The sequence below is a fragment of the Erpetoichthys calabaricus genome, chromosome 18 (genome assembly GCF_900747795.2).
Source record: "Erpetoichthys calabaricus chromosome 18, fErpCal1.3, whole genome shotgun sequence".
Lineage (NCBI taxonomy): Eukaryota > Metazoa > Chordata > Cladistia > Polypteriformes > Polypteridae > Erpetoichthys > Erpetoichthys calabaricus.
The window spans coordinates 40,031,878-40,044,944 of NC_041411.2; the positions used below are offsets into that span (position 1 = coordinate 40,031,878).

The 13,067-nt window shown below is 40.0% G+C and overlaps 1 protein-coding gene across 2 annotated transcripts in view; it reads left to right on the top strand.

Moving 5' to 3' along the window:
- Positions 1 to 13,067, top strand: part of LOC114668853 (plexin-A1-like) — a 727,343-nt gene that overhangs the window by 464,521 nt on the left and 249,755 nt on the right. For both annotated transcript variants that reach the window (XM_051921286.1, XM_051921287.1), the window contains exon 10: positions 1,938 to 2,138. In XM_051921286.1, the coding sequence (XP_051777246.1) occupies positions 1,938 to 2,138 (201 nt within the window). The remainder of the gene's footprint in view (positions 1 to 1,937; positions 2,139 to 13,067) is intronic.

The window sequence follows — 13,067 nt, forward strand, 5'->3', positions numbered from 1 at the left end:
AAGTGCTCAGGAAGCAAAATCAGCATTTCCCTGAGTAATCGTATGTAGCCAGGAGCGGGAGAGCTAACGTAGCCTTCCTTCAAATTGTACAGTAAAAGAAAAATATGGAAGACAAAATTGCACTGTACTTCAAAAATCCCCGATTTGAGTAAATCTGGGTTTCGTGGGTTTCATTTTTCCCAGCATTCCAGTGCATTTGCGGTTGATCGCTCCTTGTGTGTTTTCAATATTTCATCAGTTTCCAAATTTTGATCAAGTGAATGATCAACAAAATAGAAGTTCGTTTTTATTTAATGACTATGATGGCATTCATTTAAGGCAGAATTTTGTAAGTGAAATATATAACATTATTCTTAGGTGGTTATTGACTGTACAGTATAATTTTGGTTCTTATATAGCTATTGTGTAGTTGTATATATTGAACAGGCATTGGGGAGAAAAAGTTACAGTTATACTAATTAGCTGAACCTTTTTTCAACTTATATTGCATAGATATATTCTATTTCTGTACCTAATTGCCACGCTTGTAGAGGCTGTGTAATTAATAATACAGAGTGTAACGTCCCTTTTTCATTTTCAACGTATTCATGCCAGTTCTAGGTGATGATTCTGTATACATGTGAACTGACTGCAGTGCCTAACAAAGGAAAGTAATGACTCCTTAGTTTCATACTCTCTTGACCCTTTATGTAAAGAAGTGCTTTTTTTAAAATTCCATTTTTAAAGCACCTATTTTTGACCTGTGTACTGTCCTTAAATATATTTAATTAATTAAAATGCCTGCTTAATCCGTTTTAACAACTCCTTTGAAAATTTAATTATCAGTAGTCAATGTTAAAAATCTTAAATTAGCAGTTATTGCATCAACTAATGTTTACTTTCTGTTCAATTTATCTTGTATAGCTTGTTGCTTTCAGTTCAGTTCAATTGATTTTCATTTTGTAACGTTCTCTTCACTGAGTGCAGGGGCAGAGAGCTGTGACAAATTCTCATGTAGATGTTGTGTACACAGATTTGTTTAAACGAACAGGAAAGCAAAGTAGTTTGAAACTGATTAACCTAAATGGAACTCCTCGATATGCGTCTATTAATTAATGACTGAACTTTGGTCAGTTGGAAGCCAAGAAGAGGAAAGCAAAAACTCCAATCATCAGCATCTCAAAAGAAAATAAGCCTCTGGGGTGCATGCTCAGTTATAAGAGACAGTTAATTCAGACATTCGCAGTCCTGGAGACCTTGACCAACTGGCCACTTACCCTTTCTGGACATTCCTTCATAGATTCTATGCTGGGCCATCTAATCTGACAAAAGAATCTTTACATCCATTGATTCCAATGCCCCCAGTATCTTTACTGTTATTCCATAGGCTTGGCAGTAGAGCAGTGGCACACAGTGCCACAAGCAGGACAATGAGAAGATTAACAGAACATAGGAGGGTTAGTTGTGGTTCATAATTATTGTATTACTTATAATTTTGTGCAAATAATGAACTATCAGCAGCTCTAGTCAGGGGATGCTAGACTAAAGTTGTGAGTCTCCAGCCTGCATGTAAAAGCTGAGACTGAGGGGGCATTTCTACTGCTTTGGGGCCCTGTAACTGAAAGCTTGACCTCCCACTGTTATTTTATTAATTCTTGGAATCTTTAGTAGGCTGGCATCTTGAGATCTTACTGCACACTCTGGTATGTAAGTAATGAAAACTTCAAATAGGTAATAGGTTTCACGTGGGCTTTATTCAAAATATATTTATAAGCATTATGGTACAAGAAAAAAATGCAGCAAGTCCATGTATTATGAACAACAGGTGAGAAGTGCCACTACATTTCAAATCATTGATTCACGACCTTAGAGCTCCTTGTCACAATAAGCTAGGTGTAGTTTGTTTAACTAGTTTCCTAATATATTGACGTTTCTTCATTTTTTTTCCTCCTCTCTAGGACTGTCCACAGATCCTACCATCCACCCAGATCTACATTCCAGTGGGGGTTGTGAAGCCGATCACACTTACTGCCAAGAACCTTCCTCAGCCACAGTCTGGCCAGCGGAATTACGAGTGCATCTTCCACATCCAGGGAGCGGTCATCAGCGTCACGGCTCTGCGCTTTAATAGCAGCAGCATCCAGTGCCAAAAGACAGCGGTAAGTGGCTAAGCTGAATTTTGCAGCAAAGATCTGAGAGGTTTTCTATGTTCTTTTCATTGTACAAATAAAGAATGCTCTTGCTATATTGTTGGTAAAAGAATACGTTCCCATTTTTTAAGTTCTACCAAATGATTCATATTTTTATTTATTAGTAATTCTCATTTTGTTTGAACGCATTTCATCTCCATGTACAGTAGATGGCCCCTTCTGTCAGCTGCTAGGGGGCACTTCCCTCTACATTGCTGACACCCTTCATTATTTTAGCTTTGCTGTCATTCACGACCTCCAGTATCAGAAACTTTTGATGAAAAATTGGTTTCCATTTTGAGTGTTTAAAACTTTTCTTTATGGGCTGATTTCTGTTCTTATCAGGTTGGCATATGGTCTTCATTTCCATGTGGTCTTGGCACTTCCATGAGATATGGCACTCCAAGTTATGGTCATTTAAAAAAATGAAACTTGTGTTGGTTAGGTTGTTAGACATAATTGAAGAAATTTTGATTTTGTGAAATAATAAGTAAGTAGATTTTTTCAGTTGTTAATAGTCTGCTGATCATGGATTTCAGATCATTCTAATGATTGTGAGTTACACTAATAGAAATCTCTGGCTTGTTTTCATATGATATCTTTATGTTGTAAATCTTGTCCTTTTGGGGAGGGGGAACTTATACGCTATAGTTTTAAAAAATAGAATGGAGGTTTAAGTGCATCACATGTAAAAGCTGCCATTACAGTACCTTAATTGTGCTACATACCATAGATCCCAGGTTTAAGAAATATTAGTTTAATTTATGAATTTCATGATTTTGTGGTAGTTTGTTCCACATTGTCATGAAAGAAGGGCTTTGTGATTTTCTATAAAAGGCTTTGCATGTTACACAACTTTCCAGCAATTTCTATCCATTTATAGGCATTTGCACCCCACTGCTGTGACTTTTAGTCATGTAGTCCAACATACCCATTGACTCAGTCCAACCAGATTGCAACTGATTTGATGTTGTTCTAAGTCGTAGGGATGGGCTCCTTGTTCGAGAGTTAAGAATCAATGAGCTCTCAGGCAGAAGTGCAGTGCATATTGAGGAATAAGGAACGCTGGTGTTTTGGATCTTGCAAACAGAGGAGAGGCTCGTCTGTCTGATGTCTCGTATTTCACTCGCCTTAAGAGAACAGAAACAAAAAAAGGGCTGAGATTGCTGCTGAACTTTCTGTACGTAGAAAGCATTCATATGGCAGTCTTGTCTGTTTGTACGTTATTGGGTGTCGAAAAAAGGGATGAGCTCACAATATTTTTGAAGTGTAAAATTGTGCTACCAATTCATCATGGAGTCTTTTAATCTGACACCTGCCCTGTACTATGTGCTGTACACACCTGCTGGTTTATGTGAAATTGTACTCTATATTACAGCTCCCTATCATTTATTGTTTTTATTTATTTACTGTATTTATTTCTACATCACCACAACTGGGTGGCACGGTGGCGCAGTGGGTAGCACTGCTGCCTTGCAGTTGGGAGACCTGGGGACCTGGGTTCGCTTCCCGGGTCCTCCCTGCGTGGAGTTTGCATGTTCTCCCCGTGTCTGCGTGGGTTTCCTCCGGGCGCCCCGGTTTCCTCCCACAGTCCAAAGACATGCAGGTTAGGTGGATTGGTGATTCTAAATTGGCCCTAGTGTATGCTTGGTGTGTGGGTGTGTTTGTGTGTGTCCTGCGGTGGGTTGACACCCTGCCTGGTATTGGTTCCTGCCTTGTGCACTGTGTTGGCTGGGATTGGCTCCAGCAGACCCCCGTGACCCTGTGTTCAGATTCAGTGGGTTGGATAATGGATGGATGGATCACCACAACTGTGGCACAAGAATTTCACTAATTTACAGTGTATGTGACAATAAAGATCTCTAACCTAATCTAATCTAACATATCCTATTTAATAAGGAAATTGAATTTAAATTTACATTTTTGAATAAAAGAATTTCAGAGTCATGCGAGCTCTAGAAAACTGGCGCTGATGAGATTAATGAGAACTCCCAAAGAGCAATCGGACAATGACAGTTAACTTCATAAAGTCGCATATTATCATGGAAACTGATTTTAGTTCTTTCTGTCTATAAGAATCTGAAATGTCATCAAATACTCCTATCTTTTACATATGGAGAAAAGGCTCCTTTTCTACAGTAAACCGGCTGCCCCCTTCATGTTGCTTTGCCCTTTTAGACCTTTGCTGTCTCCCTGCCAGCTGCTGCTGATTTTTCTCATGTCACCGAGGTGGTGTGCCTATGCTACGAGAGGTAATCAATCGTGTTGTCACTTCACTGAAGCTGTAAATCTTAAGGGGAGAAAGCTCAGTGTTCCATGTTATCCAGTGGGATGAATCTACTGCCACAGACCCAAATTGTACTCACAGTATTGGAACTTGATTGATGGAATATAGGCTCTCATATCAGGTCTTGTGCATCCCTAACCTGCCTCTCTTTACGTTGAGCTCATTCTTGTGTCAATGTGTCTACACTCAAGTAAACAAATATATTTAGGATGTTTTGTGTGTACTGCAGTTCATGCTTCAGTGTGTGCATGTATCGGTGTGTATACTGTATGTATGTGGGCCTATCCTGGTTCTTCCTCTTAAGTGATTCCTCACTCTTTATTTTCCATCTATGAAGTTCTGATGTAGCTGTTAACATTAAGAGGGCTCGGGTGTGTGCTCTAGCATCACATCTTATTTCTCACATAAAATTTCTTTATGTTTTGCATTCTGATTTTTTTTTGAATGGTTTTGTTAATTTCTTTGTTTTTTACATTTTTGGCTGTTCCAGTAAGAGTTTCACTTTTTTATATTTTTTAATCTGGTCAGTTGTACCTTTCTTTGCTTTTGACCCCTTGTTTTTCCATGTTTACAGTGGATTTTTGAAAAGTATTCGGACTCCTTCACTTTCTGCATACTTTATTTTGTATTGTAGATTTCATTTTAAGTGATTCATTTGCCATTTTTGCCCATCATTTTGCCTATCATTTGACAGTTAATAACCCATAATGGCAAATTGAAAAGATGTTCTCAGAAAGGTTTTCAAATGCATTAAAAATCAAACCCTGAAATCTCTCATTTCTTTAAGTATTCAGACCCTTTGCTGTAGCTCCCCAATTTGCTTTAATTCTCCTTGAGATGTGTCTAGAAGTTCATTAGAGCCCACCTATGTCAAATTAAATTGACTGGGAATCAGTTTTAAAAGGCACACACCTCTGTGTATAAAGTCCCACAATTCACACTGTATGTCAGGACAGAAAACAAGCCATGAAGTCCAGGGAACTCTCTGTAGGCCTTGTGACCTGCAGAGGGTGCACTGATGCCCAGACCCGACACAGACAGACGCAGGACACAAGTTCAAGGCACATACGTTTTATTTTTCTTTTTTTTACCTCGTGGGAAACGCGTTTTCCATTTCCCACAAGCCCACCACAGTCTCACAGCAAGCACAACACAATTTCTTCCTCTTCTTTTCTTTCTCTTTTCTCCGCCACTCCTCCAGGTAGGCTTTGTCTCCCTCCTCCCAACTTTGGCTCCCTTTATAAGGCACCCGAGTGCTAGTTGACCCACTTCCGGGTGTGACAGGAGAACTGCCCATAAGGGCTCAGCAGATCCTGCTGCAGCACCCCCTGGCGGCACACACGGATCCCAACAAGGTTGTATCCAACTCCAACTCCCAGGGAACCCTGCGGAAGTCTGAGGCACCGCTGCAACCCAGAGGGCCTGTCACCTAGTGTCCCGGGGGAAGGTAAAGCAAGGGCCCTGGCTGCACGCTACAATCTGCATGATCAAATTATGGCTAGGCATAAATCAGGGAAAGGGTATAAAACCATTTATAAAGGTTTGAGTGTTTCATGAAGCACAAAGTGGCCTCATTAATTAAGAAGTTTTGAACCACCAGGACTCTTCGTAGAGTTGGCTGCCTAGCCAAACAGTGTAACCAGGCAAGAAGGGCCTTGGTCAGGGAGGCAATCAGAAACCCATAGGTCAATCTAAGCAAGCTTCAGAAGACCCAAGATGAGATGTGAGGACAACCATCTTGACACAACTCCACTCATCAGGTGTTTATGGTAGAGTGTCTAGATGGAAGCCACTCTTGAATAAAAGGTATAGGACAGCAAGCTTGGACTCGGAAAGCATGAGGAAAAAGATTCTCTGGTTTGATGAAAGAAAAATACTCTAAACGCTACGTCTGGCAAAACGTGGCATTACTCATCACAAGCCTAATATACTGGTGAAGCATGATGGTGGAAGCATCATGCTATGGTTGGCTTCTCAGTATCAGGACAATGATTTGCCTTTCAGCATGACAATGACTTGATACATACAACCAAGACAATACTGGAGTGACTTTGGGACAAATCTCATACTGTCATTGACTGCCCAGCCAAATCCCAAACTTAAACCCCATAGAACATCTGTGGAGAGACCTAAAGATGGCAGTTTACAGACAATTTTTGTCCAGTCTAATGGAGCTTAAGAGGACCTGCCTGGAAGGATGGGCTAAATTACCCAAATCCAGGTGTGTAATGCTTGTGAAGACTTACTCAAGGTTGCTTGAAGCTGCAATTACCGTCAAAGGAGCTTCTACAAAATATTAAGTTAAGGCTCTGAATACTTATATCAATGAGAGATTGCAGTTTGCAAACCTTTCTGAAAACATGTTTTCACTTTGTCATTATGGGTTGTTAAGTGCAGATGGAGAGGCGAAAATGGGAAATGTATCCATTTAAAATATAATCTACAACACTGAAGGGGTCTGAACACTTTCTGAATTCACTGCACACTTTTGTCTACCCTTTATTTTTATTACTGTTCTTCCTTCCTCTTATTCTGTCCATGCCTCTATGACTCGCCTGAATAAGTCCACAACATGCAGATCATAACACCAGAATTTGTTTCACGCTTCGTAGCAAAGAAATGGATTTTCTGGCTTTTCATCCTTTTCTGTAAACACTTAATTGTGAATTTCCCCTTGGGATTAATTATCTATCTATCTATCTATCTATCTATCTATCTATCTATCTATCTATCTATCTATCTATCTATCTATCTATCTATCTATCTATCTATCTATCTATCTATCTATCTATCTATCTATCTATCTATCTATCTATCTATCTATCTATCTATCTATCTATCTATCTATCTATCTATCTATCTATCTATCTAATCCAAATTAAGGGTTATGCTGGTCAAGGTAATCTCTTAGTTAGAAGCTTATTTAGTGTCACATTTCTCCCTTATCTGCATCCTTGGTCACTCCTGGCGTGAGTGGGCCTGTTTGCCCATCAACATGTTGCTCTCTACAACTTCCCAGTGCATCTTCTCTAAGAACAGAACTCTTGCTTATCATTGCCTACTTGCTGTTGCTGTTTGCTTAGCAATGAAACTGAACTTGTACTGTTATTAGCTGTTTTATTTTAATTGACCCCCGGTGGCGGCACGGTGGTGCAGTGGGTAGCGCTGCTGCCTCGCAGTTGGGTGATCTGGGGACCTGGGTTCACTTCCCGGGTCCTCCCTGCGTGGAGTTTGCATGTTCTCCCCGTGTCTGCGTGGGTTTCCTCCGGGCGCTCCGGTTTCCTCCCACAGTCCAAAGACATGCAGGTTAGGTGGATTGGCGATTCTAAATTGGCCCTAGTGTGTGCTTGGTGTGTGGGTGTGTTTGTGTTTGTCCTGTGGTGGGTTGGCACCCTGCCCAGGATTGTTTCCTGCCTTGTGCCCTGTGTTGGCTGGGATTGGCTCCAGCAGACCCCCGTGACCCTGTGTTCGGATTCAGCGGGTTGGAAAATGGATGGATGGATGGATTGACCCCCGGTATTCCTTGACACTTGATTATCATGATCATTTCCTATGTGTTTCTCCAGCTTTATTTTAATTCAAGCGTATATGTATTTAAAGGGTCTAGGCTTGCACCATCCCAGCATATTGATTGCTGATCATTCATTATTCTTACCTCTGGCTACACTTGTTTGTTTACACCCCTGGATTGTATCGACTCTTCAGTTTGAGTCTAATTATTTATTTGTGCCTAAAGTGTTGTGTTTATGTGACAAAGAATTAGTTTAGAGTAACAGTGCACCCTTCTATGGATCAGTAAACACAATCGCCATGTTCAGCTGTGACACAGCATCTCCACATCATTTAAACTTAAATTATAAAATAAGTGGCCAGTCTGAAACTGAAGATGAGATATGAAACCCAGTAATCGCAAATACCCAACAATAGAAATGTAACGCTGTTTAATGAAAATCTGCATTTTTACACAGGCGGTGGATTGCAACATGTTCATGAATGTAGATTTTATGTTAAAATGGAGTCCAGTTAGTCAAAGAAATTAATTACGTGAATAGATGAGGTAGCAGACTAGAAGAAAACTGGCAGCCACTGTGATTCTGGTGACACAGTGATTTCATGTATGTGTTTATAGATACATAACAGTGTTCAGTATAAAACTAACTTTGAAATTAAACTGGATCTACGAAAAGACCATAAACTGAAAATTAATCTCTGCCGTAGCTTGATTGGCTAGTCAGGAGGTTCTGGTGGAGTGGTATTATGAGACATTTTTCATCTACACCTAACACACAACGGTTTGTGCTATGGGTCGGACCTATGGATCACTTTCATGATCAGTAATGCTTAACCTCTCACCTTCAAGGGCCAGGAGGCATCTCACTAATGAGATGGCTTTCCAGGGCTCACTATAGTTTAAATAGGCCAAGCTCTCCCCATGGACCATTACGAGATGAGTGAGGGAAAAAAAAAAAAAAACGACGGAATTCTGGATATACTTGACCCATGGCAGCACTGCATATATTTCTCGGCGATACTGGCCTCATCTGAAGGGAATTGGTTTATTGTCAGTGAGACGCATGATGTAATGAGCAGCTTGTGTGTTCGTAATCTGACCAGACTGCTGGTTGAGTTTTACTTTATGGAAGGGGATGTAGGTTTTGAATTTCAGGTTACTGAACAGCTTGATATGAAATTAGCAGTCATCACAGTGCCTGTCAGAAGTATTCACCCCCTTGGAAGTTTTCACATTTTCTTGTTAAATAACATCTGAATCATAGTGGATTTAATTTGACATTGATCAATGGGACAAGACTGTTTATTATTAAAGTGAAAACAGATCTGTGCATCGTGGACCAATTTGAATATACGAGGTGAGACTCAAAAATAACTGAATTGGTAAGCAAAAATATGTATTGATGAATTACAGAATTCTAAACATTGTCACCTTCTCTATACTCCCCCTCCCAATCTCTACACCGCTCCATACGTACTGTATCTTCCTTTGATTGAAACAGTGATGTAAGTCTTCTTACTTGAGGCTCTTCAACAGACTTGCCATTTCTGCCTTCACTTCATTCATTGAAGAAAATTGTGTTCCCTTCAGGGCACTTTTGATTTTTGGGAACACAGGAAGCTAAATTGGGCGAATAGGGATGATTATCGAGGACAGGAATGTTTTTGTCAGTCAAAAACTGCTTTACAGGAAAAAAAGAAAATTTGTGAGAAATTTGATGTTGATTTGCTGTTCGATTTTTTTCACCCGACATTATCGCAGCAACTAGTGTAGCGATTGTAGTGCAAATCCTGACTGGGCTCTTCACAGGATATACCTAGCCGGTCAGCAGTTTGAGAAGGCGTGTAGCAGGGGATCTAGTTCTATGATTCACGTCCGGCTGACATCCAGACGGTTTTCCAGGAAAGCCCCAAGCCTAATCCGGTTATTTTTGCATCTCACCTTGTGTAGGTGTGGATAACAAAGGGCAGATGTCGAATTTATCAATTGGTTATTTATAAATGGTAAACTCTGGGAAAGGTTTATCATGTTGGTCAGGCCAGTAGAGTGTGCTTACCCTGTGGTCTGTGCAGTGTCGGGGACACTCTGCTGTAAATGTGGTGCGGTCTTTCGGATGACATGTAAAACCGAGGACGTGACTCTCTGTGGTAGAGCCCTGGGTATCTTTCGAACAAGAATGGGGTTTATCATGATGTCCTGCCTAAATTGCCCATCACAGCCTCATCTATTCAGGCCCCTTAATAATCCCCCCGTCTCCGTCTGGCTGTTTCTCTGTCACCCCTTCACCACCTGATAGCTGTTGTGTGGTGAGCATACTGGCGTAAGAATGGCTGCTCTCGCTGTCGTATCACCCAGGTGGTGTTTGAAGTGGCTCCCCTTTCTCTATATAAAGCTTTTTGAGTAGCGAGAAAAGCGCTACATAAATATAATTTATTATTATTAAAGAGTAGTAGTACAATGAATATACATCTTTGTAATATCTGGAAACATTTGTCCTTGTGTTGTTTGTATGTGGCTTTGGAGAAAAGCATTAACTAGAATAATAAATAATTAAAGAATTATATATAGCAGAAGGGCAGCAGTTCAGCAATAAATGGGGTTCATTACACATCTTCCAAACATCTGAAAACATTTGAACCTGTGTGATTTGTAGGTTACTTTGAATAAAAACTGCCATCCAATCAATACGTAAGAAATGTTAATCACAAAGTAGACTAGTAAAATACTTCAAATTATGGCAAGCTGCACAGTCTCATCCAACTCTCAAAAAATGTCAGAATTAGTATAAGCTACCCTGATTCGTGGTGTTCATAATAAATGTAATGAGTTACTTTATAAAGGAGAAGTAAATGATAAACAACAACAACAGTTGCTTCAGATATTTGAAATGTTAAAATGTGTGCTTTAAGTCTAAATGACCTCAATTGTAATTGAAATTTGTCATATTTTATACGCCCTGATAGTGGTCCATAGAGGACTAGATCTCTAGTGAAGGATCAGAAATAACGTGATAATCATAATTATTGACCTTAAAATTGTCTAAAACCATACCCCACATGCTTATTTGAAATTTGTCATTTTTAATGTTCTATGATTGGATCTCAAATATGAAAAATAGTATCATATTATCGTATTCGCAATCAGCAACCTTGAAATGGCATAAAACACCACCCCACATGCTTGCATGTCCAATCCCCGTTTTTTAAAACTTTTGTGAAAAGGATTAACTTTGACCTCTCATCCCATTTGTGAGGTGAACCCCTGTGATTGGTTGATGCGTCAGCTTCAAGTCCTTCTGATCGTTTTTGCTGAGGACACCTATTGGTTCACTCTTTTTCATAAGGGTGCAATTTCTAGGGCACACTACAGTTTTCAGGTCTAGAGGGTCAAAATGTGAGAGGGGGGAACCCCAAAAAGTTCAAAGTTTTGCATAACTAGATATTAAGACACATCAAATGGTGTATTATGTGTGGAGGTTTTCTTGTACCGGTGTGCCAGGAAGTGTCAGACAAAAAGAAATCTGAAGTGATTTCAAAGTATTCATAAGTGAACACAATATTGAAATGGTTGTTTCTGTGTGATTTGTAAGTTGATTTGGATCAAAACTTAGGGAAATAATGGCACATATACATCATTCATCCCCGGCGATATCTAAAATATGGAAACATAAGTTTTGTAAAGTTGCTTCAAATAGAAGCATTCACAAAATTAATGACATTAAAAATACTTTGCAAAATAATGGTTCCAATTCGTAACTAAATACATAATAAGAATATTACAGTACTTGTTTAGTTTAATTGCTGCTCAGTCTTGGACTGATGGGTATGGCCAGTTGGAGTCTTTATTCCAAATGGTCACACTTCACCCTTTATATCTCTCTTGCTCCTGATCCACTTGTCAATGACCCAGAAGTCCCTGTTTTCCATACTTTAATTACCTTATGGATTTTCAGTTGTTCCTGACTGCTTGTCATTGTCCATTGTGTGCGCAGGCTGGAACTGGAGAAACACCTGCTACAGTATGTCTAAGCTTGGATTTTTCAGTCAGATGTTAGGGTTAGTATTAGGGTTAGTATTACTTGGCTGGCCCTCTTTTTATGTGACAATTACATTTGATTTTTTGAATACATAATTGGGTGTTTGTTTAACTTTTATCATGGTTTTATTGGAAACATTATGCATTCTTTTTGGTCAGGGATGGGGGAAGGATTCTGCCCACGTAGTTCAATCAATAGACCCAAGCTGAGATGGAACAAATTATAATTTAACCTCCGGCTGTGGCTTGGCTATTGTGTATCAGGTTACTAATGACGAGGCAAGCAAAGGAGACTGTGAATCAGATCTCGTTACAGAAATCTGGTCACAGAGTGGCGGAGGGAATGATTGAAATGAAGGGCTTGCAGAATGGAGGGGCCACATACAGTATGTGGAAAAGGCAAGGTGCACATGGCTGCGTCTCAAAACGAAGCTGCTCATTAAACAGTGTCAAGAAAAAGGTGCATTTTACTGCGTTCAATGGGGACCTCATGCAGAGCTTAAAGTTGTTTATTTTTCTCTTACTGGCAAAGTGAGAAAAAATGTGTGGGGACCGCTGGTTCTATTTGTGATCCCCCTGCCTCTGAAGTAAATTAATGTCGGTGCTGATGGAAAGGATGGGCCCAATACAGCCGGGACAGTCCTGTGACTGGATTAAGTGGCTTGATTGAATAACCCAGTTTACAAAGGTTTGTTTATTTTTGTTTTTGGCAGTTTGGATTATAGCTTTGAAAAGATTGTGTGGTGATCATCTCAAAGAATCCTCACTTCTCCTTCGCCCCAAAGGCAGGGACACCTTAAGGCATCTTCCTCCAGTCCCTGCCCTTTTAAAATCACAGCCCCACCATATGTCTTTTCCTAACCTCTTTCACAGTCATGTTCTTAGAAATGCAGTTTGTGTTCAGCCGCTGTATAGATGGCTTTGCCAAACATTTTGTTTTTCCCAGTGGCCCATGATGCTTTGTGAGGATAGTGCACAAACAACAAACACTACTACCGATAGAGAGTTTATGTACCTAGCTTTTTAGCAATTCATACCCGAAACGGTGATCCTAGCTTGCTTTTAA